The 27482-nt window shown below is 33.1% G+C and overlaps 1 protein-coding gene across 1 annotated transcript in view; it reads right to left on the bottom strand.

The window, feature by feature from the left end:
• The window catches only part of LOC114336489 (facilitated trehalose transporter Tret1-like), a 52142-nt gene extending 24918 nt beyond the window's left edge, over positions 1-27224 (bottom strand). Inside the window, exon 1 of the mRNA XM_028286864.2 lies at positions 27053-27224. Within this exon, the coding sequence (XP_028142665.1) occupies positions 27053-27119 (67 nt within the window). The 5' untranslated portion in view covers positions 27120-27224. The remainder of the gene's footprint in view (positions 1-27052) is intronic.
• Between the last annotated feature and the right edge of the window lie 258 nt (positions 27225-27482).

Below are 27482 nucleotides of genomic sequence, written 5' to 3'. Positions count from 1 at the left end.
TAAAACGCTTCTCAATTAGCTACACACAATTTAAAATTTAACTGATTCCGTAAAAGTTGTGTTGAAATGACGTCCACCCTGACTACTAGGTAGCTGGGAAACCATCGTATTTAGCATATTCGTATATCTCTATTTTTAATTGCATTCACACACATATGTAGACAAACAAACGTGGCTTGCGCTCTTTTTCACTCACACATTCCCAAATTTTTCCCTCCAAGCCAAGTACTAAAACCACATGAAATACAGCTCCTCAATATCTATAACGTCGGCTCAGCGCTGCTTCCTGAAATAACAAAAGAACAAATAGAATTAGCCTTATCCTAAAAATAAAAACGGCCTCGCTTCAGGGCAAGACGGGAATAACAACTAATGTGATCAAAATAGCTGAAAAAATAATTCTAGATGCAATAAAAATTCTACTTATGCTTCATTCCACCAACATACGACTGTTTTGGATTATCGCGACAACGAATATTTCAGTGTGCAACATAAGAAGTACGAACGTAAATGGCTCTAATAATTATTCCAGTAAACAGCAATGTAATTTGCAATTTATTTTCGTTCTTCATATTTTACACAATAAAATATTCGTTGTCGAAATAATCCAACACAGTCGTATATTCGTGGAATATGGTATAACAGACGTCTTTAACTAGATCAGGGATCAGGGCTATAGTTATACAAACATCCTCTTTCACAAGAAAGGATATCGAAGAAACAAGAATAATTACCCACCAATTAATATTTTACCACATTAGTATACCAAAGGATATAGTACAAAATATCATCTTAAGAGCATATAATATTAGCAATCAACAGGTATCAACAAACGCGGTCCAAGATTGAGGCTGTAATTTTGAATATTTTGTCGAGATATTTGGCACACGAGATATTTCGTATTATAATAAAGAATGGCCCAATTTGAGAAATATGTTAGTATGTGGAAATTACTCTACAACTAAATAAAATATTGCAAAAAGGAGCCTGTACTGCCATTAAGAAAAACAAAAGAATACACTTTCTTCAAATAAACTTTTTTATCCCATGCCTAGATTTTGTGTCACATTGGATCTACTAAAAATCGATTTTCTATAACAAGAAATCGAACGTGACTGACTCGGCAACATTTCGCGCCTATGAGTATATAGTACATTGTTTACCGGGTAGGAAAAGCTTAACATTCCTGGACGACTGTGAAGATTGCTAAGTCGAGGCGCAAGCCGAGACTTAGCAACACAGAGTCCAGGAATGTGGCTTTTCCTACGAGGTAAACATACTATTTTTCCGCAAATCGTTTAAAATTCGACAGATATTGATTGATTTAAAAAAAACGCGATAATTTTATTCCCAAATAAATGGTGCTTTGAAATTCCTAATAAAATTACTTGGGTTACTATGGAAACGTATTGAGGTTGAATTGTCAAACTTGACGCTTATAAATTTAATTGCTGGTGTTCTCGAAAGTAAAATGATAAGTGATGATGAAATTTCCATTCCTAGGACTCCTCCAGAGCTGGTTGAGGCAGTGAATACTGCTTCATTAGAATTATTGCCAAAGAAATCAAGAGAAAAGTACGAAAATGCATACAGACGTTTTATGGATTATCGCATGAGTAAAAATACGAGTTCTTTCTCGGAAAATGTTGTAATGGCATACTTCCTAGACCTTTGTTTAAAGATGAAATCTTCAACATTATGGGCCAATTATTCAATGCTGAAGTCAACCCTTGCACTTAAACACAATGTAGATATATCTACATACTCAAAACTTCGTTCTTTATTGAAACGGCAAGCTCAAGGTTATAGGGCAAAGAAATCTAAGATTTTAACGAAGGAAGAAATTGAAAAATTTATCCAGGAAGCTCCAGATAAAGAAAATTTAATGATTAAGGTAATTTACAAGGTTTTAATAGCAATGTGTTTTCTATCATTTATGTAGAACACTAACAACTGTACGGAAATATCATTTCCTTACAGTAAGGAAATGACATTTCCTTACAGTAAGGAAGTCCTGACTTTTTTTTTTCAAGAAATTTTGACAGGAATGTCAAAATTTCCTGGCGATTTGCGGAAAAAAATATTGTTTTGCACGATTGATCATTTTTGACTGTATACCGTGACAGATTTTACGTCAGTAGGTGACATTTACTAGCAACTCGACGATAAGTAATCCAACTCGACGGTAAGTACTCCAACTCGACGGTAAGTAATTCACTTACCGTCGAGTTAAAAAATCTCTTAATTTTAATTTATTTTTTGAAAGAATAAAGAAAACTAACGAATTATTTATTAATATTGAAACTTATGGTACAATTTGTTAAATTATTTAATGAAATCCCACTGGTTTGGGCTGTGGTTTCACTTCTAACAGAAACTCCTGCAGAATCGCATACATTAGTAGTATCCAACATTTTTTCTCTTCAAATACGCGATCAAAGTTGAAAACTTGGAAATATCAATGCCATCATAAAGAAAAACGATGGATTTAATCATTGAATATTCTGCCCAGAGGCTTCCAGGAACTTTCAACTGCATATGTCTTTGAACGAAATATGCCAATAGAGTCTTTTCTTCGATTCTTAAATTCTTGCCTTCGCACCATTTTTTAAAACTTTGGTAGGTATTTTGATAACGGATTTTGGATTTTCCGGGAATAATTGCGGAACACCCTTCTTCCCAAGCCCGTTCAATTTCTTCAAATTCACTTTCGCTCATATTTTAATTTATAATAATCAAAATTGTACTTAAAATTATTGACAATTAAATAAAAACTCAATTCTCCATTGTTGTTATGCACCCTAGTTACTACCTAACAACCAAAGTATCTATATTGATAAAATGAATAAAACTAGACAATATGACGAAAATGTTTAATTTTATAATTTATAATGGTATCAATCGTGCAAGAAACGTTATAAGCATGTCGAACGTTAAGGGTAACCGATCTCAGACAATAATTGGAGTCGTCGCTCCGCTCCTCCTCCAAACAATTGTCTTGGATCGGTATAAAACCCTTACCGTTCTCCATACTTAGTATACTATTTTGATAGTATAAATATCACTGTCAGTGTCGAATTACCGACGCACTGTTGCCTCACCGCTGAAAGTTCGCAGAACTTTCGAAAAACAACAATATTGATGACGCGCTACTGTTTACTCTTTAAGGGGGGGGGGGGTATGGTTTGAAATCAATATATCAAGCACATTTTTGTGAATTTTTTTCGAAGATATGGTAAAATTATTTTATTTTTAAATTAAATAAACATAGTAAGTACAATTCAAAGAATATTTAAAAAAAAATTCAATCCAAAATATTGAAAAATAAGCCATTGGCGACAAATTTTGACAGGCAGCTCAAAAAAATGGATTTTGCGGTGGACATCAGAACTCATCACTGGATCATACGAAACAAAAACTTCAAAAATATTTAATTAGCTTATGAGTTTCACGAGGTAACAACGTCGAGTTTTTTATTTTTAATGATTTTTGAATTTTTGGTATCACTCAGAAATCAAAAATACGAAATTTTTGATAAAAATTTTGTGAAAACCAACAGATTTAATATTGTTGAACAAAAAATAAACACAAAACGAAAAATATCTCGACGTTGTTACCTCACCAAATGTCTAAAGAAAATCTGTGCAAAATTTCAGGTAGATCGGTCAAGTAGTTTTTCAGTTACAATGTCCACCGCATTGGAAAAGGCAGTTTTGAGAAAAATGCGTTTAAAGTTTTGACAACTGCATTTTCATCTTCTTATTTGTCTGTCAAATCGTAAAGTGATGAACATTGGAATATGTTTTTTGAATTGCAGAGTAATCTACAAAAGAGAAGGCGAACAGTTGTTTAACGTTTCTCACTACGCTCAAGCGTGCTGGCGCGAAGCCGCGGCAAAGCGAGTCGAAGGTAGGGATATTCAACACCCTGTATCTCTGGTAATTTTACTCCGATTATTTTGAAATTTTCAGAGAGTATTCTTGAAGGTGTGCACTTTTATTTGAAATAATAAAAAAAAATAAACATTTTAAACCATAACCCCCCCCCCCCCCCTTAATCAATATGTACATACATAGAAAAATGCAAGGAATAAAAAATTCCACTTCCTTTGGCATTTATTTTATGTATCGGGCGTTCTACAGCATTCGCCGTTTCTCGCATCCTATTCGCCATGCTTTTCGGTCACGAATATCTTCCTCGTTGAGTTGTCTACTGTTAATTGCATTCTCTACATCTTGTAACCATGTTCTCTTCTGTCTGCCTTTTTTTCGTCTCTCAGGTGGTGTATACTGGATCGACATGGATGACATCTTGTTGGTCCCATTCTCTGGACGTGCCCGTGCCATATTAATCTTTTTTGTTCTATTCTGTCTATAATATCATTTTCTACTTCCATTCTTTCTTTAGTTCTTCGTTTGGGATATGCTGCAGTTTAGACATTCTGCAGCTTCTTCTAAGCGCGTCCATTTCTAAAGCTTGTAGTCTTTTATTTTGTCGGTCTTTTACTTCCCACACTTCCGAGTTGTACAGAACAATTCCTTCCACGATAGTTTGGTAGATTTTTTTCTTTGTCTGATTTTGCAATCCTGTACTCCACCAAATGCCATTCAGCTGTTTTATAGCTTTTCTTCCTTGACTTATTCGATATTCTATATCTTGATCACATGTGGAGCTTTTGTCAAAAATGGAACCTAGATATTTAAATTCATCACATCCATTTATGTATTCCCCTTCTAATTCTAAGTCTTCAGTATCACCTCCGACTACAAGGTATTCAGTTTTCTCCATGCTCATTTCCAAACCCCATTTTCGGTATTCCTCTTTCAATTTTCTAATCATGTAACTGGCGTCATCTTTATCAGCAGCAATCACAACTTGGTCGTCAGCAAATAGCAACGTATACAAATAAGAATCTCCTGCTGGTATCCCCATTGTTTGGCATTTCCTAGTCCAATATTTTAACACATGGGTAAGGTAAATTTTAAATAAAGTGGGCGATAGACAGCATCCCTGCACAAGGCCTTTCGAAGTTTCAAAGGTATTTGAAAGTTTCGTTCAAATTTTAATTGCTGTTGTTGCATTAGCATAGAGATCTTTTATTGTTTGGATGTATTTTCTATTTAAAGTGGTTTGTTGTAATACCTCACACATTTTTTCTCTGGGAACGGTATCGTATGCTGTTTTTAAGTCTACCAATACCATGTGAGTTTCTAGATTTCTAGCAGAACGTTTTTCTAGTAATTGCCTTATGCAGAAAATGTTATCTGTGCATGATCTACCTGCCCTAAATCCACTTTGTTCTTCGGAATCTTGCCACTCCTTGTCTATCCGTTACTTTATTATTCGTCTCTACAGTCTTCCAACTGAGCTGGTCACACTAATGCTTCTGTAATTATTACAATTTTTTCTACCACCCTTTTTGTATATATGGGTAGTTATGGAATTTTTCCACTCAGAGGGCACGCCACTATTGCCTGAAAGGCATCCGTTGAATATTTCAACTAAAATTTCTTTTACCTGTGTCGTGCTGTGCTTAATGAGTTCAATTGGAATACCTCCGGGACCAGGAGCTTTATTGTTTTTCATTTCTCTTAACGTTAGTTCTATTTCTGGAATAGTTATATCTTCTAGTTGCTCCAGGTTGTTTGGGGCGATGATGGTTTGCCTTACATATTCCTGTCTATTCTCTTACAATAGGTTTCTAAAATATGTTTCCCACTCATTTATATTTATAAAGGATATCTGGCCTCTTTCTTGTACATTTTTCAAGAGTGTCTATTTCTTCACATTTCTTCAGCCACATATTTTCTTTGGTTTTAATCACTTTTTTTTTGTTTCCACTCTTATTCTTGCATAGGTTTTTCGGTCTTCTGAGCAATTGGTACTGAGCCATTTTTGATATGCTTCTTTTTTTCCCTCGTCTTTTCTTTTAAAGAATCTGTAAACCAAGGGTGATGAGTGTTATTTGAGGAGTTTTCCCCTAACGCTTCGAATGCAGCTTCATGTAAGCACTTTTTCAGCCGATCATATTTTCCATCTGCTGTTCTTGTATTAAACTGTGTATTGGTTATCTTTTGGCTTATCCTTAATTTAAAAAGAAAGGAGATTGAATTATCTTTCAGTGTGCGTCGATGTTGTATTTGTACTGAGGCGGGTGTTCTTCTGTAATCTCTTCCTGGGTTTCTTCAATTTTGTTTTTCAAGATATATGGAAAGTATATATCTGCTCTAAATAAAAAGTGGTCAGTTCCACATTCTGCACCTCTATAGACTCATACATCTTTCGTCACAATTGATGATTTCTGCTTCATGATGACGTAATCTATAATCGATTACAATTGTCGGGTTGGCTGCGTCCATGTGTATTTATGGATGGATTTGTGTTGAAAAAATCCATTCGTTATCCGTAAGGAATACGCTTCACATAGTCCCACAAGTCTTGTTCCATTGTTATTAACAGTTTCTTCGCCAAATCTTCCCACAATGTCGTCATTTGTCTTTGACCCAGTTCTGGCATTGAAGTCGCCCATCATGATAATCTCTTTTCTGTTGCTGATTTTTGAGATGGTGTCCGCTAGGCTTTCCTCAAATTTATCTTTTACATCCTGGTTTGAATCATCGGTAGGAGCATATACAACAAATATTTCTAATTCTCTGTTATAGAGTTTTAGACCTACTCTTAAAATTCGTTCATTTACGTATTCCCAATCTTTTATACTTTTCTTATATTTCTTGCGTATTGCAAATGATACTTCTGACTTTGATTTGTTCTCCTTCTTCACTCCGCTGTAGATATAAATGTAGTTTTCCTTTTGTTCCATTCCAGTTCCTTCTGTTAGAGCGCAGACTGAATATGCCATGTTCCGAAATCATCGTCCGTTTCCGTAGCCTGTTTCGTTTTCCGTAAGTTCCATCCTGGATCCGAGGCATAGCGTGTGGATTTGTAACAACTTTAGTATTTTACGGGAATGAGTTGTTAGCCCATCGCCCAACCCCCAACCTGGAGGGCTAGAATTTTCTGTTAGGGTTTTTTCCCTTAGCCGAGATTTTACATTTTTTTAGGCGATGGAAATTCGCCTTTCACCCTCTTGCGTCTAGTACATAACGCACACCCATTGTACGGTATGCATTGCCCAGCAATCACGACAAGGTTCACCTAAATAAAGCTTTCGATCTCGTAGAACAATGGGCAATTTTTTAGTAGGTAAACTTAGAGGTAAGCTTTATTATAAAAGATCCCAAGATCCCGGTTAATAAAAAATGAAACAGTTTTGACACATGTGTCCTTCCTGTCATGATTTGGAATGGACACCATGACACTAACCAATGTCTCAATAGACTTGGAACAAATCAAAGAGCTAGTGAGAGACTTGATAACTATAAGCTTAAGGTCATAACGAGAAACGAAGATCTGAGAAGGATAACCAAAATAAAAAAAATGATATCGAAGAATCGAAGCTATTGCAAAACGTTAAATTGCAATGGGCAGGACATGTGATTTCACTAATAAATACTGGAAGCTAAAGAACTCGCCTCCACTTTGCTAGGCTTTTCGAGATCTGTCAAATTTTGACTGTGATTATAACGTGATTGATGGCTTTGGACTTGATGATTTTCATTCCTTTTTAAATATAGTTAAATTAGTAAAACCAAGTTACCATGAAAACAGTGATATTAACTATAGATTTTCTCAATAACAATTTAAATATTTATATCCTACTAATTAAGAAAATCCTTTTTGATATCCATAAAAATAAAAGAAAAGTGAACTATTAATGGGTTAATGCCCATATAGGACTAACGCATAATGAATATGTTGATAGTTTGGCTAAAAAATCTATTGAGTTTGGTACTTCAAATAATCATAAGTTTTGCATATCTGATTTAGTTAACACTATTAAGCATCGAGTTAAAAATCAGTGGAATCAATCATGGCGAGATCTTTGTAAACAATCCAAATCTCAGTATTCACTGATTCAACTTCTATTCAACATTAATCAGAATGAAGTTTGGAGTTTGGACATGCATGTTTCCTTCTACATCTAGCAAGAGTTAGAGTTTTTGATTCAAATCTTTGTACTGAATGTCAGAAGGTGGGTGATTTGAACCACACTTTCTTTGAGTGCACAAAATACATTCCATACACCTATAATTTAATCGAAGATTTAATAAAATGTAATGTTTTTCCACCTTTCAATATATCCTATTTATTGTCTCTGAACAGCAAAAATAGATATGATTGTTTAATGAAATTTATCTGTGAAACTAAAATTAGCATCTAAATTTATTAATCCTGATATATTTTGATATATTATGTACATATTAAAAAAGAAGAAGAAGAAGATGTATAATGGAAAAATGTGGTGAGCAACTTGGATAGTCCATAGCGGCCAGCTGCAGCTTTTGAACTGTGTAGAGAGCTGTGGAAGAGTTTGCTATGGAACTCTAAGGACCTCATTGGCTTCTTTATGTATGAATAGAAAACAAAAAAGTTGTGACTGGCTAATTAATACAGAAGTCTATGCCATAAAACAAAAAAAGGACATGTGGCAAGAAAAGCGAAGAGAAGTGAGTAAGGAGAATAATACAATGGTGACCAAGAGTACATAAATGAGACATAGGAAGATCGCAAAAAATATGAATCAACGGGAAAGAAAATGCAGGAAGAAACTCACACCAGACACCTTAAGACTGGCGAATATGTAAAACACAAGGGGAGGCTAATGTTCATAGGACTGGACAAGAGGAGACTGCTAAAGAAGATAAAACTATTCAAATATTGCATTATACTGCAACTACAAGGAATCATATTTTTAAATTTCCCAAATAAATGCGTTTTAAAAGATACAAATTAAATAAAATATAATTAGTCAAAACATTCCCGTTTTTTCTATCATAAAAGGAAAAAATGTTCAAGGTAAGACTGTAACTAATTTGTAATTTACTTTTAATTTTAGACTTCATTGTTACATAGTTTCATGGATTGATTTTATTAATTTGATACAGTGGGAATTATGGTTCGTAAAATTTAATAACAGTCGGTTAATGTCAGGGGCAAGGTCATACATATTAAATAAATGCTTTCAAACATGTATTTTTGAGTCTCTTATCCTCTTATCCGTATAATGTCATAACTTATGATAAAGACGATGTTTTGGGAGATATATCATTGTTTCTAAATGTGATAGATCTAACAAAAATATCTAAATATAACTTAAGTTTGTATGATATGTGTAAGTACACTATAAAAATTTTTTAGTGAATCTGACGATTTAAATTGTAACAACCAAGTAAAATTATTGTTAGGCGAGACAATGAAACACTGAACGAACCTACCAATTTTCTACAAGATGAATCGTTTTAAAACTGTGTGCATTCTATTCAGGAAAGTCTCAGGAAATTTTTGAACAAAATTCATGGTGGTAAAGTGAAAATTGCCTAAGGAAAAGTCATTTTCAAAGTGCATATAAAATGAATAATTTGCAACTCGGAAAATATTTACAGGAATGAGATCAATTTTGTGACTCATTGGTTTTTGAGGTCGCTGAACACGAATATGATAATAAAGATGGTACTCTAGTTATCTGGTGCCCAGGATGGACCACGTCTCCTAAAGTTTTATGTTAAGTTGTTGATTAAAATGTTTATGAAAGTGTGGTATCAAAAATAACTTTTAAATATGATTTCTTGAATATAAATTAATATAGTATGATACAATTGATCCAAAAGATGGCGTAACCCAGACATCCAAGGTGAAAGTTATCCTCCAACACCAAATTGTTCTACATGGTCCGCATAATGTTCAGAAAAAAAGTAAAACCATTTTGCATGGAGAAAAGTTGCCAGAGACAGGGGCGAATGGAGGATTGATCTGAAGAAGGCTTTGGCTCATAAATAACTGTAACGCCACTGATGATGATGATGCTTTAGCGTAAACAATGTTCTATACAAAAATGTTCTACATAAAATTGAAAACAAAAACGGTTCTATATATAATTGTTATAAAATCAACGGTTCCAGACTTACGGAGGGTGAAAACTGGAGGTTTTCAATACTTTTTATATTTTTTGGGCAATTGATGATGATTTTGGGTGGTGAGGTTGAAGTTTTTTCAAGGGCTTATTACTAACATACCATCGGCCACTGAAATAGCAAATTTTATTTACAAAACACAATCCTGTTAAAGAAAATTTCTTTCATCAGCAATAATGTTATAAATTGCCCAGTAAATGTAAAAGTATCAAAAACCTCCACTTTTCACCCTCTCTAATTCTGGAACCGTTTATTTTATAACAATTATAAATCGGACCTTTTTTGTTTTAAAATTTATATAGAACATTTTTGTATAGAACATTGTTTACGCTAAAGCATAGTTTCAGAAATATTGACGAAAAACTTAAAAAAACTAGGTACTAATTTACCGATTTCTTCCCCATCTTCCCCCCAAACCGGACTCTCAACATTGTCTAACTTTTTATTGAACAATATGTGGACCATATAGAACAATTTGGTGTTGGAGGAAAACTTTTACTTTGGATGTTTAGGTTAGGCGTTTTTTTGGACCAATTATAATATACTACCTCCGTAACTTTGCAACCGTTCATTTTAGAAGGATTATGCATGGAGCATTTTTTATTTCAAATTTAATGTAGAACATTTTTGTATAAAAGGATGTTCATGCTAAGCCGCATAGTTTTAGAAATATTGATGAAAAACATAAAAAACTACTTCTCCTCCCTCTCCCACCCCCCCCCCCAAACCTGACGCTTAAAATGGTGTGACTTTTTTAAACATTATGTGGACCATATAGAACAATTTGGTGTTGGAGGATAATTTTCACTTTGGTTGTCTGGGTTTGGGTCTAGTTATACCATACTAATACAATATTTTTCCGCAAATCGCCAGGAAATTTTGACATTCCTGTCAAAATTTCTTGAAGAAAAAGTCAGGACTTCCTTACTGTAAGGAAATGTCATTTCCTTACCGTAAGGAAATGATATTTCCCTACAGTTGTTAGTGTTCTACATAAATGATAGAAAACACATTGCTATTGAAACCTTGTAAATTACCTTAATCGTTAAATTTTCTTTATCTGGAGCTTCCTGGATAAATTTTTCAATTTCTTCCTTCGTTAAAATCTTAGATTTCTTTGCCCTATAACCTTGAGCTTGCCGTTTCAATAAAGAACGAAGTTTTGAGTATGTAGATATATCTACATTGTGTTTAAGTGCAAGGGTTGACTTCAGCATTGAATAATTGGCCCATAATGTTGAAGATTTCATCTTTAAACAAAGGTCTAGGAAGTATGCCATTACAACATTTTCTGAGAAAGAACTCGTATTTTTACTCATGCGATAATCCATAAAACGTCTGTATGCATTTTCGTACTTTTCTCTTGATTTCTTTGGCAATAATTCTAATGAAGCAGTATTCACTGCCTCAACCAGCTCTGGAGGAGTCCCAGGAATGGAAATTTCATCATCACTTATCATTTTACTTTCGAGAACACCAGCAATTAAATTTATAAGCGTCAAGTTTGACAATTCAACCTCAATACGTTTCCATAGTAACCCAAGTAATTTTATTAGGAATTTCAAAGCACCATTTATTTGGGAATAAAATTATCGCGTTTTTTTTTAATCAATCAATATCTGTCGAATTTTAAACGATTTGCGGAAAAATAGTATGTTTACCTCGTAGGAAAAGCCACATTCCTGGACTCTGTGTTGCTAAGTCTCGGCTTGCGCCTCGACTTGACAATCTTCACAGTCGTCCAGGAATGTTAAGCTTTTCCTACCCGGTAAACAATGTACTATTTTTATTAAGTAAAAAAGTTGATGAACAAAAATCGTATCATTCAAATTTATTTGTTCCCTAATTTTCTTCTATATCAGATAGATAATTTATTTTCTTGATATTTCTCCATATTCATGCAATTGGTCCCAACACAATTTTTATATGCCAAATCGCAAACCAAGCCATTCTTTCTACATCCACATAAGCTGCTGCAAAAAATAATTTAATAACAATTCGTGGACCAGATGTCTGGATCATCTTCACTGGATGATACGAATTCTCTTTGGGCTCCCATATCTAATTTAATTCCAGTGTCAGGTAAACCTTTGTGTTTGTAATTTCTGTTAAATGAACACTTTCTGATCAATGATATACTTCTTCTTTTAGTGCATATTCGTTTCGAATATTGGGGATCATTTTGGCTCTAATTATTTTATTAAATGATGCTTTAAATAGATTAGTTTTTGTTGTGGAGAACCATTTCCTCAGGTTCTTTAAGATATTCTTCTTCTCCCAATTCCTCGCATTCTGAATACTTTACCTTGAAGGATTACCTTCAGTAATCTGTATTTAGTTCCGTTTCTCATTATGTGTCCGAGATATTCTAACTTTCTCTTTTTAATTGTATACATCACCTCTTTTTCTTTGCCCACTCTTCGTAATACGGTCTCGTTGGTTATCTTGTCCGTCCATGATATCCTTAGGACCTGTATAGCCACATCTCGAAGGCTTCAAGTTTTTTCTCCATTGCTTTAGTGAGTGTCCAAGAATCAACTCCGTAATACAATATTGAAAAGATATAACATCGTAGGAGCCTTATTTTTATCTCAAGATTAAGGTTGTCGGTTTTAAAGAGTTGGGTCATGTTATTGAATGCACTCCTAGACTTCTCTATTATACATTCTATTTCTTGTGAGTGATCCCATTGTTCGTTTACTATTGTTCCAAAATATTTATACTGTTTTACTCGGTCCACTGGTGTATTATTGATAGGTAGTTGGGCGTCTCTAAGTATAGGTAGACTGATCGACAATAACTGTCGACAGATCTACAATAAAATTAACATAAAACTCCAGAAGCAGAGATCCATTTTGGGCACCAGGGAGATCAAGAACCATCCTCCTTATCATATTCGTATTCACCGATTTTGAAAATCACCGAGTAATGACTGTCAACTAATTTAGGATCAAATCAGAAGGACCACTTTGCAGCGCTACACTGTGGATCCACAAAGTGGCTGAAACAGGCGATTTTTTGTAGTCCCAATGATTTTGTAATGGATGCCACAGTGGCGAGGATCAGCGACAGTGGCTGGCGACCGCTCGTCTGGCATGGAACGTCCACTCTACATAAGAACCCACGGCCAATCATCGGAAACTACTTTTGTGGATCCACAGGGTAGCTCTGCAGAGTGGTCCGTTTGTTTTGAACCTTATAATGAAAGGAAACGAGGTTCATTTTCTATGCACTTCCATATGTCTCCTCCAGAATAGACACTTCTACGTAACGCTACAGTCCAAGATTAGTCGGTGGAGGGACCAAAAAAATTAGCTTCCACAGGGAATTGTCCTCGCGACGGTTCTATACAACATAATACAATAACGGTTAATTCATAAACCAACAAACAAGGCAATATATTTACACTGCTGATACAGCTATGGCAGCTCAGGGAAGAACCTTAAGGAGACTTAGCATTATGCTATGATGAAACCATCTGAAACCCAATCCCACAAAAACACAGGTATGTGCTTTCTACCTTAGAAACAAGCATGCCCCAAGGGCGTTGGAGGTGAAATGGCGTGGTCAGATGGTGGAACACGAGACGCTAAAGTACTCGAAGTACGTCTGAATAGAACTCTGTCTTATCGATGCCACTGTCAAGTTGTCAAGGAAAAAGTAACTGCCAGAAATTTTATTATCCGCAAACCAACTAATACAAAATGGAGAGTACAACCACACACTCTGTGCACTTCTGTCTTAACATTATGTTGCTTAAGCCGCGAATTTTAGAGTAGGGGTCGCCAACTTCTTGAAAATTTCAAGATCTTGTCTTGATCTTGTCTTGATTTCAAGATAAGATCAAGACAAGAAGTAATTTTAGATTTTAAGACAAAACAGGAAGTTTTATGTAAATACCAAGATTTCTTGTCAAGAAAACAAGAAATCTTGAAATATCTTGACTAATAATGAAAACTCTAAAACGTATTTATTTGTGAAAAAGATAACATTACTTTAACATAACATAATATAGTTTAATCTATTGAACACTTTATTTTATTTTATCTCTCGCAGATTGAAAATATTTCCAGTTTGTCTAAAAGTAAGTTTACCCCAATTGCCATCAATGGGAGTGTGCAATATTTTTCCACTTCGAGTATTGAAGAAAGTGTTTTAAAGCTTCTCAGATACTGACAAAATGTACAAATCAGATGCCATTCTTTTTCATCTAATATTTGCAATTATTTAGATTTTCGATATCGCAAAATGTAGTTAAAGCATTATTTACACTTAAACCCCATGTAAGCATCTCGAAAGTTGAATGCCATTTTGTAGGCACATATAATTTTGGCATAGTCATCTTACAATAATTTATGGCCTCGCAAGCACTGTCAAGTTTAAGTTGCATTTGCCCTGAGTTTTTGATCTTTTTTGAAGAGGTATTTAATTTTACTTACAGGAGAATTGAAATCTAGAGCAGTATCATTTCTATCGTTTTATACTTCGATCTCATCCTTCAAATAATCAAAATCCTTTTCGATGTCTAACTGTTTCGATTTGGTTCAATAATTTTATGAAATCCTGGACAGCTAAGTTTAGAATAGGTATGTGCGAACCATACAAAATGCTTATTTTAAGCATGCAACTACACATCAATTTTCGTTAGTCAGGAAACAAATGCAGTTTGGGGGCTCCCCCAGTGACAGTCGAGGCCGTGTCAGCACGTAGCCGGATCGGGTAATCAAGAAATTTCTAGATTTTGAAATTTCTTAAGAAAATTTCAAAATCTTGAAATTTCTTGAGTCAAGGCAAGATATAAAATGTCAAGAAAACGTCAAGACAAGATTTTTTTAAATTTATTGAATTTTTTTCAAGACAAGACAAGAAGTTGTTGTCAAGACAAGAATTCTTGTCTTGTCGACCCCTAGTTTAGAGCGCCAGTGTAAGCAAATTCTGCTCAAGCTTAGTCGAACCCACACCTACCGAAGGTGTCTACCCTGTAGTTGGAATTGCTTCACCACCTCTATGGCCTATGGCAGGAGTAAGCTACCACAACACATTTTTCCCCTCAAAGGAAATGGCTGCTGAACACAATTTACCGTATCCGACATGAGAAGCGCTACACAGGCTAAGAACCGGCGTTTCACGTTTTGCTAATGGGGAGGACCAGGAGGACGGTACCTGCGACTGTGATAGTGCCATCTATTATCACGCACAGAGATGACAGAGACCTGCACAAAAGACTTAATTGTAGCGTATGATAGGGTCATTTATGTGGCCAACCATTGTAAATACAGAATTTAAAATTGTTGTTGTTCCTGAACCGAAAAGTAAATAAGTATTTACTTGAAGAGAGTAAATTTGCAGTGTAAGTATATATTGAAACACAAAAAAAAATATGTGTAAAAACTATGTAGTAGATTTAACGGTATATTATTAGTTTAAGTTGGTTTCTAGATTAACTCCGTAACATTAAGCTCAGTGATCGCAAATGCAATAAAGAGATCTATCTATCTATAAGCGAGGTTCCTACAGCCTCTGCCACTTCTCGCATTTCGACCGCCATCGTTTTCTGTCCATCCATTCGTCTTCTTTGATGGCTCTATCTTTCATGATGTGCCGTACATTTTCTTCCCAGTCAACTGAAGGTGTTCCCCTTCTTCTTCTTTGGTGTGGTATGTAATTCAAAGCTTTCTTTGGCCATCTATCTTCATTCATTCGTTTCACGTGACCATACCACACTAGTTGTCTAGTTTCAATTCTATCTACACTGGAATATACAGTATGTGTCCTCCTTCTAATATCTTCATTCCTGATGTGATCTTTTTAGATATACCACACGCTCTCCTTAGATAATCCATTTCTACTACTTCTATTCTTTTTCTATCTTTTTTTGTCATCTGCCAAACTTCTGCCCCATAAGTCATAATAGGCTCTACCAAGGTACGATAGATTTACGTACGATAGGTAGGTTTTTGTCTTATATCTTTAGACCACAGTAGAGAGCTTAGAATGTTTACCGCTTTTTTGACCTGCTGCGTTCTCTTTTCGATGTCTCTTTTGGTAGTGCCTTCTTTAGATATTATAGATCCGAGATATTTATATTCATTACATCTTTTTGTGGTTCTAATTTCTAACTCTGGATCTTCTTCATCATCCCCTATTTTAAGATACTCTGTCTTTGACATATTCATATAAAGAGATAAGAAGACAATTAAAAGGAACAGATGTGATCCAGAAGATTTCCATGTTAAAATGAAACTGGGCAGGACACATAGAAATAATGGAAGGCAACCGTTGAACGAAGCAAATTCTCGAATGAAGACCAAGGACAAGCAAAGAAGTAGAGGCAAATCTCAAACAAGATGGACTGATGACATCAATGGATACCCAATATGAATTGAAACACTTAAGGGAGGCTTACATCCGACGATGGATGTAATAACTGTTGAGGGTGATGAATTGCATTATTAGAACATGGTGTTTAATTACAAATAACTTTTCATAATAACAGTTTTCAATATTGTGCATTACTTTTGAGCAGAATCATTATTTTTTAATAAAATACCTCGTATAATATAGACAAGAATAAAAAACCGCTAAACGCCGTAAAAATGAGTGGCGCATAAAATATTCCAGCTACAAAAGATCTGATATGAATGTTACGTGGCGCGAAAATGGATTTTCATTTGATGCAAAACAAAATTTTAGTTTTATTTTAAAATATTTTTCCATAATATTTGCTAAATTTGAAGTAAACGCGCCACACAAGAGTAACTTTGATACAGTTTGAATTTTGAAACTCTTTTGTGGCGCGTTTACTTCAAATTTAGCAAATATTATGGAAAAATATTTTAAAATAAAACTAAAATTTTGTTTTGCATCAAATGAAAATCCATTTTCGCGCCACGTAACATTCATATCAGATCTTTTGTAGCTGGAATATTTTATGCGCCACTCATTTTTACGGCGTTTAGCGGTTTTTTATTCTTGTATCAGGAGTTTTTCAAAGGTATTTATACATTAAATGTATGAAGTTGAATGCAATGTTCCTCTATTACACGTCAAGCTTTATAAATTGTCACCTTTGTTGCATTATCTCCCAAATGATCTAGTGTCAATCGAATGTACACTAGATTTTTTTCTATTCGAAATAGATTGAAAAAAAAAATATATTGAGATGGCCGGTAAATTAAGTCGGATTGCCCGTTGCCAGATCAAATTTAGCATCGTAACCACTACAACTACATAAACCATTTGGGGAATAATCGTTAATTGGATTATACTTTTGTATCTTAATAACTTCTAAACGGCTTAACCGATTTTGATCAGTAAACATGAGTTTGAAACGTATTAACCAGTAGTATCTGATGGATCTAAGGTCAAGTATGATAACTGAAGCTATTACAGGAATTATTGAGATTTCGAAACCGTTTTTCCCACAGGAAATAGATTTTATCATATTTATGAAGCCTATATCCTAAAAATTCGAATTTTCCCAGATATGAGGTATACATCGTTAGATTCGTCTTGAGTTCTTCTACAAACCTTAAGTTATTGGAGCAATTCGTACGTTGAAATGTTGAGTAATTGTCGAAAAAAAAAAATTTTTCAAAGTTTAGTTTTTTAGTTTTTCGGCTATACTGAGCCGTGTATATGTCTGATCCTAACGGCTTAAACACCATTTGAAAGCTTAAGTCAACGCTATTGATTTGATGTATTTGCGGTTCTCCTGCCTCTTCGTGATCCGAATATATATACCCCCAAAAATATGCCGTTTTGTACTTACCAAGTCCTGTAGCTGGCTTATGGGTCGTCAAAAGTAACAAACTACACCGGTTCTAAATCGGCCCTGGCCCCCTCTTTAAACACAGAGAAAAATATCAAATCGTTTTAACTTTCAAACACACATACATACATATCCACAAACATTTTCCCTTTTTTAAATAAAAATTGAGTCACATTTCTAAGCTCTATAACTTTTGAATGGTATAACCGATTTTCAAAATTAGACATGCGTTGGAAAGGTAATGATCAGTTCTATTAGAAGCCGTAAAGGTTGGACAAATTTTTAAACTTTTTGGGAGTTTTGGTGACGAGAACGAACAAGAGGCCCTAAATAGGAAGGGCCGTAAAATCTACACCCTTGGACCAAAATAGATGGTTGACATATAAATGGGTGAGTCTTTTCTGAACTTTAAGATGGGAGTTGGCCCAATTTTCAATTCAGTCAGATTTAGAAAATCGAAAATTTTGTGTATATATAGTGTCCCGTGTAGGGTGGTGTGGGTGTGCGCCACTGGCGAGAACTGCCGTTCTCTGGTAATGTTCAAAATTAGACATGCGTTGGAAAGGTAATGATCAGTACTGTTAGAAGCCGCAAAAGTCGGACTTAAATTTTCGAAGTTTTTGGGAGTTTTGGGGACCAGAACGAAAAACCGACCCTAAATAGGAAGGGCCGTAAAATCGACACCCTTGGACCAAAATGGATGGTTGACATATTAATGGGTGAGTCATTTTTTGAACTTGAAGATGGGAGTTGGCAAAATTTTCAATTCAGTCAGATTTAGAAAATTAAAAATTTCGTATATATAATAGTGTCGCGTGTAGGGGGGTTTATTTCTGCGCCACTGGCGAGAACTGCCGTTATCTGGTAATCTTTCCGATATAAAACTAACAGCTTCGATAACTAATAAATCGAAAACTATTAATTTTATCAAAAAAATGTATAATGAACATTTTTTGCTTATAATTAATATTTTTACCAGCATTTGTGGTCAAAATATAAAAAAAAATTCCACCCTCGAGATGAGGTGGCAACCACCCCATAGTAAAAGCGTCTTTCGGCATCATATAGATTTTGATCCTTGGACTATCCACTACTTATTGTCAAATTTTTAAGCAAATCGATCCATTCTGTAAAAATTGCGAAGTGAAAAATTTCAGTTCCTGGACTAATTCTACTTTTGGAGCTCTATAACTTCTGAACGGCTTACCTGATGTTAATCACTAAACATGAATTTGAAACGTATTGACAAGTAGTATCTGATGCATCCAAGATCGACTATGATAACTGAACGTATTACAGGAATTATTGAGCTTGAAAAACCGTTTTTTCCCATAAGAAATAGATTTGATCATACTTATGAAGCCTATAACTTAAAAATTAGAATTTTCCCAGATATAAGGTATACACCGTTAGACGCGTCCTGAGTTCTTCTACAAACGCTCAGTTATTGGCGAAATTCGTAGGTTGAAATTTTGAGTAATTGTCGAAAAACCAAAATTTTCAAAGTTTAATTTTTCAGTTTGTGAGCACTGCGTATGTCTCAGCTTGATCGCTTGAACGCCATTTGAAAGCTTAACTCAACCCTATTTATTTGGTGTATTTGCGGTTTTCCTATCTCTTCTTGAACCCAAGATATATACGCCCAAAAAATATGCTATTTTGTATTTACCTAGTCCTCTAGCTAACTTACGGGTAGTCAGAAGTCAAAAATTAGACCGGTTCTGAATCGGCCCTCACACCCTCTTGAAACACAGAAAAAAAATTCAGATCGGTTTAACTTTTCCACACACATACATACATACATACATACATACATACATATCCACAAACATGTTCCATTTTTTAAATAAAAATTGAGTCATATTTCTGAGCTCGATAACTTTTGAATGGTATAACCGATTTTCAAAATTAAACATGCGTTGGAAAGGTAATGATCTATGCTATCAGAAGCCGCAAAGGTCGGGCTTAAATTTTTGAAATTTTTGGGAGTTTTGGGGACGAGAACGAAAAACAGGCTTTAAATGGGAAGGGCCGTAAAATCCACACCCTTGGACCAAAATGAAGAAGTAACATATGGATGGACGAGTCTTTTCCTAAACTTTAATATGGGATTTGGCCCAATTTTCAATTCAGTCAGGTTTAGAAAATCGAAAATTTCGTGTATATATAGTGTCGCTTGTAGGGGTGTTGTGCGCCACTGGTGAGAACTGCCGTTCTCTGTGGATAAAATTTAATATTGGATGGCTGAATCTTAGGTTTTAGACCATGCAGAACTTTTTGTCAAGATGTTATTCGTAAAATTAAAAAAAAATCTCACAATAAAACACTGAAAAACGTTTGTTTTCTATACTTCCACAAAATTTATTACAACTATGTTATTACTACAGCTGTTTCGGCAAAGTGCCTTTCTCAAGTGATATAAAGGCACTTTGCCGAAACAGCTGTAGTAATAACATAGTTGTAATAAATTTTGTGGAAATATAGAAAACAAACGTTTTTCAGTGTTTTATTGTAAGATAAAATGAACTTCCATCAAGTAACGGTCGAATCCATCAATTATTTAAAAATAAAAAGTTTCCCATAATATGTGTCCAATTTGGTAGACACATAAGGGTATAATATGTGTCCAATTTGGTAAATATAATACAAAGTGAGTTTTATGTATGAAAACTCTCAATTATTTCGGAAACGGCTTGCACGAATTTTATAAGTTTTAATGAGTAAGGGTTTTCTAATGCGGCCGATATTATAGTGGTTATTACATAGTTGTCAGATCTTCCGCTTTTCTAAAAATCTAATAAACTTTCGTATTTCAAATAGAACATTTGTTTCCTGTATACTTGTTGCTAAATCTTTAATAAATACTGATTATTTTTCATGTTATATTCCCCATGCCCAATAAGCGAGCGGTAGCAACCACTAAAATTACGTTATACCGACCACTAAAATCAACTTTAAGTTGAATGACCAATTTTGGTGATTCTTTATGTTTTCGAGGTCGCTGAATCTAAATATGTTTATTTTTATCTAGAGTTATGTTCAAAAATCAAATTTTATGCAAAAATGCGAAAAATCAATTTTGATGATTTTTCAACTTTACCTCGCTGTATCTTTAGTCGCTGTAAATATTTCCTTTTGAAAATATTACTGTGTCATCTATGAAATAATTAGATGACAACAAGCTTTAAACAAATTAAAAGAGGAGTTGTTAATTTTTAAACATTTTGTAGTCAGATTTCGTTAGTTTCATGTTTACTTAAAAAAGTTGAGTGACAAACTTTTTATTTTCTAATTTTAACCAACACAGCAATAAAGCATAATTCATGAAGAAGTTTTCTGAAAAATTTTAAGCCAAAATATGCAATAGGAAAAAAGTTATGTGACTTTATAGACGAGCGGCACATCCCAAAAAATAGCTTATTTCTCGAGATACTGTGTGGTGTGATGACCACGGTGTGGTGAATGGCTAATTTTGGTCATACTATATGTTTTTGATGTTACTGAATACGAAAATTGGGTTCATTTTGAATTTTACGTGGGGGAACATTGATAAAATCGCAATTTTGCCCTAAAAATAACAAAAAAAATTAAATCACATTTTTCTGCATTTAAGTCGCTACAACGCTTCCATTTTAATATTTTTTTCTGAAATTTTTAGAGCATATATTTCATACCTTTCTGAAGACAATGAAACCTGATTCAATCTTTCTGTCTTTTTGGAGTATAAGTTATGAACTGTTAAAGTAAAAGTGCAGATTCCTGTATTGCAAAGTTTAATCCCAAAAGTTGAGGGGCAAAATTTAAAATATAGCTTTTTAATTAAGTTTATGTTAAAATATTGGGTACAAAGAATAAAATGTTTTATAGAAAAAGAATTAGGCAACTTTTAATTTGAAGAAAAACGTGACTTCATTTTTTTTTAAGGTAAAATTGCGATTTTGACAATGTTCCCCCATCCAAAATTCAAAATAATCCTTATTTTCGTTTTCAGCACCATTAAAACATAAAGTAGGACCAAAATTAGCTATTGATCACACCGTGGTCAGTATCTCGAGAAATAAGCGTTTTTCTATGGGAGTGCCACTCATCTATAAAGTCACATAACTTTTTTCCTATTGCATCTTTTGACTTGAAATTTTCCATAAAACTTCTTCATGAATTATAATATATTGCTGTGTTGGGTAAAGTTATAAACTAAAAAGTTTGTCACTCAACTTTTTTTAAGTAAACATGAAACTAACGAAATCTGGTGACAAAATATTTAAAAATTAATAACTTGTCTTTTAATTTGTTTCAACATTTTGGACAAAGCTCGTTGTTATCTAAACTTGATTTTTGAGCATGTTCCATCAACTCTAGATAAAAATAAACTCCATATTCGGATTCAGCGGCCTCGAAATTATAAAGAATGACCAACATTTGCCATTCACCTATCATGGTCGCTTTTTCGATTTCTAAGCCTCAAATTAGGGGTGTGTCGCTCGCCTATAAATGCCATAATTTCGGAGTAATTTACATTTACATCTACATTTATTTAAAAACTAAATTTTAAACAAATTATAAAAATCAATTTTTCCGGCCCGGGTAGACATTATTTTACGTTTTTTGGATCATTGGGAACGAAAAAGGTTTTTTGTAATTTTTCTCTAAAGTTTTCGAGTTATAAACAATTTAAAATTGAAAAAAATCGAATAATGACGATTTTCAAGGTTCAAAAATACAAGTAAAAAATATAATTTTTGAAATTACGAAGGACCTAAATTAAAGTTCAAACCTTCTATTTTCAGTTTTAAATTGTTTATAACTCAGAAACGATTAATTTTAAAAAATTACAAGAGGCCTTTTTTGCTTCCAATGATCCAAAGAACCTAAAATAATGTCTACTCGGGCCGAAAAAAAATAATTTTTATAGTTTGTTTTAAGTTTTTTTTTTTAAATAAATGTAGCAATAACTCCGAAATTTAGTTATAGGGAATATAACATGAAAAATAATCAGTATTTCTTAAAAACTTCAAAACGCAAAAAATATACAGGGTACAAGTTCATTAGATTTCCAGAAAAACGGAAGATCTGACAGCAATGTAATTACCACTAAAATATCGGCCGCATTACAAAACCCTTACCTACCAAAATCTATAAAAATCGTGCAAGCCCTTTCCGAGATAATTGAGGGTTTCCATGCATAAAACTCACTCTATATAATACATGTCATTGGGTAGAGAGCACAAATTAAAAAAATTGTAAGCTGCCATTTAACGTTACCTACATTAACATTATAGGGGAGTGCATATAGATTTTCACTTCGGAAAAATCAAACAAGATAGAACTTTTTGTAATTTCATTAAGAAATGTTTAATAAACAACATATCAAAAAGTTCTACTCGAGAAGTGGGTGCTTCATTTTTTATTAAACAAATGAACTACGAAGTTTGATGTTTTTTTAAATAACTCCGAAAATATAAATTTTAGAACAAAACTGACTTGACCATTGAAAAATTAAGAAAAATTTACAAAAAAAGACCTTATACAAAGAATTTTCTAAAATTAAATCTGTATCTTCTATAATTTTTTATTTATAACGCTAAAGTCACCCTTCTCACAAACATTGGCGCACTGTAAACTAGCGTACGGTGAAGTGCACGGTTGAGTTATTTTAATGTAATTCTTTAACTAATGGATCAAATGAAATTTTACAAATTGAACCTAAAAGAAAAATAATTAAGCTATATTATGGTTATAATAAAAATAAATAAAATGTATGGGCATAAGTACGGTGGGGCGGAAAGTGAATTTTGTTTAAAAATAATTTAAAAATGTGTAACTAATAGGAATTTTTCTTACTAAACCCTCAATTTTGCAAAACTTACCTTTCAAACATCGTACTAAATGATGTTTCGTTCAAAAAAAATCTCAAACATTTAATTCAAATGATATGACGTCTTAAAAATGTAATTTTTGAAATCTTCGTAGTTTTATAGAATTGCCACCAATTTAAGACGGTCTTACTCAAGTTTGAACAGACATATTACAGTTTTATAAGTGCTTTTTTAAAGCTTACACTAAATTATTTTACTTTAGAAATTAAATAGACTATTTCTTTTTGAGAAAATTAAGGAAGTTAAAAAAAATGTAATAAAAAACCGAAAATTACCAGCTAAAAAAATGTTTATATAAAGTGATCAAAACTTTTTTCTGGAAAACTTACCTAAAATACATTTAATAATAAACTTCAACAATAATAAATAATGTTCAGCAAAAAAATTTATTTTTAGCTCTTATACAGTATGTCTGCGTAACTTGTAAACTTATTGATACCTTTTTTATTATCAGTTTTACGAAAAAAAAGGTATTCTTTATAAAACACTCTGTATCGTATATAATCTAATATGCAATTATCAAATATCAAATTTAATAAATTTTATACGAGGTATGTTAAAAAATATAAAATTCACTCAGGAGTAAAGTATCGTTAAATTTCACAATATCGAAAATTGTTATTAAGAAAAGTTGTTTGGAATTAAAAAATTTGTTTTGTGTTCAATTACATTCTTCTAATTAAAATATTGTGAATAATAAAGGCACTTAACTCGTAAGAAAAATTCATATTTTTTACATACCTCGTACAAAATTAAAATAGTTTAATATCTGATGGTTGTATCTTAGATTTTGGACCAGGGAGAGTATTTTATAAAGAATAACTTTTTTTCGTAAAAGTGATAATAAAATAGTTATCATAATTGTAACAAAATGATGATGAGAATCCGTAATTTGAGAAAAAATTGAAAAAAATTTTTCGATTAGAATAATGTAATTGTATATTTAAACATAGTTTTTAATTTCAAACAACTTTTCATAATAGCATTTTTGGTATTCTGAAATATAAAGGTACTTTACTCCTTAACGAAATTCATATTATTGACATAACTCGTATAAAATTGATAAAATTTGATATCTGATGGTTGAGTTTTAGATTTTTGACTATCCAGAGCATTTTATGAAGAATAACATTTTTTCGTAAAATTGATAATAAAAAAGTTTTCCATGTGGTTCCTAGCTAAGCAGGCATACTGTATAATAGCTTCTGTATAAGAATGTTTAAATTGCAATGCCATATTCGGATTCAGTATAATCAAAAACAAAATAGAAACATATTTGATCAAAGTAAAATGCTGAATTTAACGATATTTTTAAAATTATTAATACAAAGCAATTGTTATTGTTTAAACAATTAATAAACAATCAGCGGCCAAATCCGCGAGTAGAACTTTTTACTTAAACATGTATCTAACAAAAAAAGTTTTAGAAAAATATAAGCTTGTTTGAATTTTTCCGAAACAATGCATATTTTCGTTCTAATTGCACTCCTCTATAACAAATATAATTTATTTATTTGATATTTCACTTGACGTTTATTTGTGTTATCCGAAATAGACTCGCATCTCGGGACAGCAGTTTAGGGTCCTGATTACAAGCGTTTATAGCCGATGTCAGCCGACTTCACGCGCTAGTTTGAAATATAAAATTTTCATTTGCATTTTTACGTACAGTTTATTGCGTTTAATGCATTTTTAGCAGTGTCTCTATTGTAGAATTATTTTGCTATTTAAAAGTCGAACCGACTCATTAGAATAGCCTTCGTGCCAAGCAAAAGTATTTTTATAACCGGAATATTCTAATAACCGATCATTGGTGGCTAGTAGAAACGTTTCGGGACATTAAATTTCTATTCCTTAAAGCGGGATATTCCTCTAACAGGTATTCTATTAAGCGGGTTAGACTGTAATTGCTAAAGGACAATAAATTGTCCCGAGATGCCAGTTACTGGAAGGTTTTCTCGAAGATGGTTTGACATATCGAAATTCCGTTTTCAGATAACACAAAAATACATGTGAATCCACACTCCAAGTCTTGCAGGAGCGGCAACGCGCAAACGAACAGACGTTTCGTGGAAAATAGCCAGGAGTATTTATTTAAGCACCCTTTATCTTAGATGGCAAAGTCACATAAGCAACGATTATTAATTACTACATTGCATTGGGTTAAAATATTGTAATTACAAATAAACTGCTCGTCAAAAGTTAGGGATATAGAAAATTCTGCTGAATTTTTATAGTAGACTTTTTCGTGAACAGATTAACGGCTTCTGCTAATTTTTTTTATTGTTTTAGAATTTTCTTTAGTGTTTACACAGTTATGCAAAGGTTTACTCAAACTTTTTTTTGTACTTATACCGGGTGAAAGAAAAGTAATGTTTTTCTTATGGTAAGTTTGAGACGCCCTGTAGGGAGGACGAGGTACAAATGGGAGTATATATCGAAATCGTATTGTAGTCTTATGTTTTGTGAACATTTTGTTTTTTGAATGTCCCTGATATCTTTGGAAATAAAAAAAATAGACGGTTTTGTAATTTAACATGTGTTTTAAACGAAACAAAAGTTTGAGACACCTTGTAGGGAGAAAAAGCCACAAAGGTGAGTATACCTCGATACTTTGTTGTCTCATATTTTGTGAATATTTTATTTTTTAATTTCTCTGATATCTTTAATAACAAAGAGACTGGACGATATTACTCTTTAATATGTGTTTTAACTGACGACATGCGTCACATCACACATGTGAAACATAGAAAAACATAATAAAGAGTAATACCGTCTAGTTTCTTTGTTATTAAAGATATCAGAGAAATTAAAAAAATAAAATATTCAAAAAATATAAGACTACAATATAGTATCGGGGTATACTCACCTTTGTGCCTTTTTCTCCCTACAAGGTGTTTCAAACTTTTGTTTCGGTTAAAACACATGTTAAGTTACAAAACTGTCTATTTTTTTGGTTTTAAAGATATCAGGGACATTCAAACAACAGCATGTTCACAAAACATAATACTACAATATTATTCAGATGTATACTCACATTTGAACCTCGTTCTCCCTACAGGGTGTCTCAAACTTAACACAAGACAAACATATTTTTTTCTTCCACCCGGTATAAGTACAAAAAATAAGTTTGAGTAAACCTTTGCACAACTGTGTAAATACTAAAGAAAAGGCTAAAATAAAAAAAAATAGCGGAATCCGTCTGTTCGCGAAAAAATCAACTATGAAAATCAGCAGAATTTTCTATATCCCTAACTTTTGACGAGCAGTTTATTGATACGTAATTTCTGTCTAATTAAAAATAAACCATTACTTAGCAAATGAAGAAATGAATCAAGTGATAATATTCCTGAAGATATGTAACTCCATCTTACCTGAAACTGCAGCTATTATTTGTGGATAAGTATTCTTTATCAAATGTATAAGTCCATTATTTTCCATTATTGCTCTTGTATTCCACGGTACAATAATATTAGTCGATACCCGTATATTAAGATAACGTTAGGATATTTACTAATAGTCAGTGTTTTAATAATTTTATTTATCTTTGTTACTATTATCTTTCTAACCACCAAAAAGCCATACCTTATTTATAGCCCAGGACAGAATAAATTATGTATATCTAATAAATACATAACTGGTAAAAAGTGGACACCCTCTATTAAAAACCAAACATGACTACTACTTTACTACTTAACAAAAATTAAATACTGCAAGAATGGAATACTGAAGTGATAAAAGAATGCTAACTTCTAATGGGTATAAATTATTAGGGTAGAATTGAGAACCAGCATGGGGGCTACA

Source organism: Diabrotica virgifera, chromosome 6, assembly GCF_917563875.1.
Source record: "Diabrotica virgifera virgifera chromosome 6, PGI_DIABVI_V3a".
NCBI lineage: Eukaryota > Metazoa > Arthropoda > Insecta > Coleoptera > Chrysomelidae > Diabrotica > Diabrotica virgifera.
The sequence above is the reverse complement of the archived record's forward strand: the minus strand, read 5'-3'. Positions and strand labels throughout refer to the sequence as shown.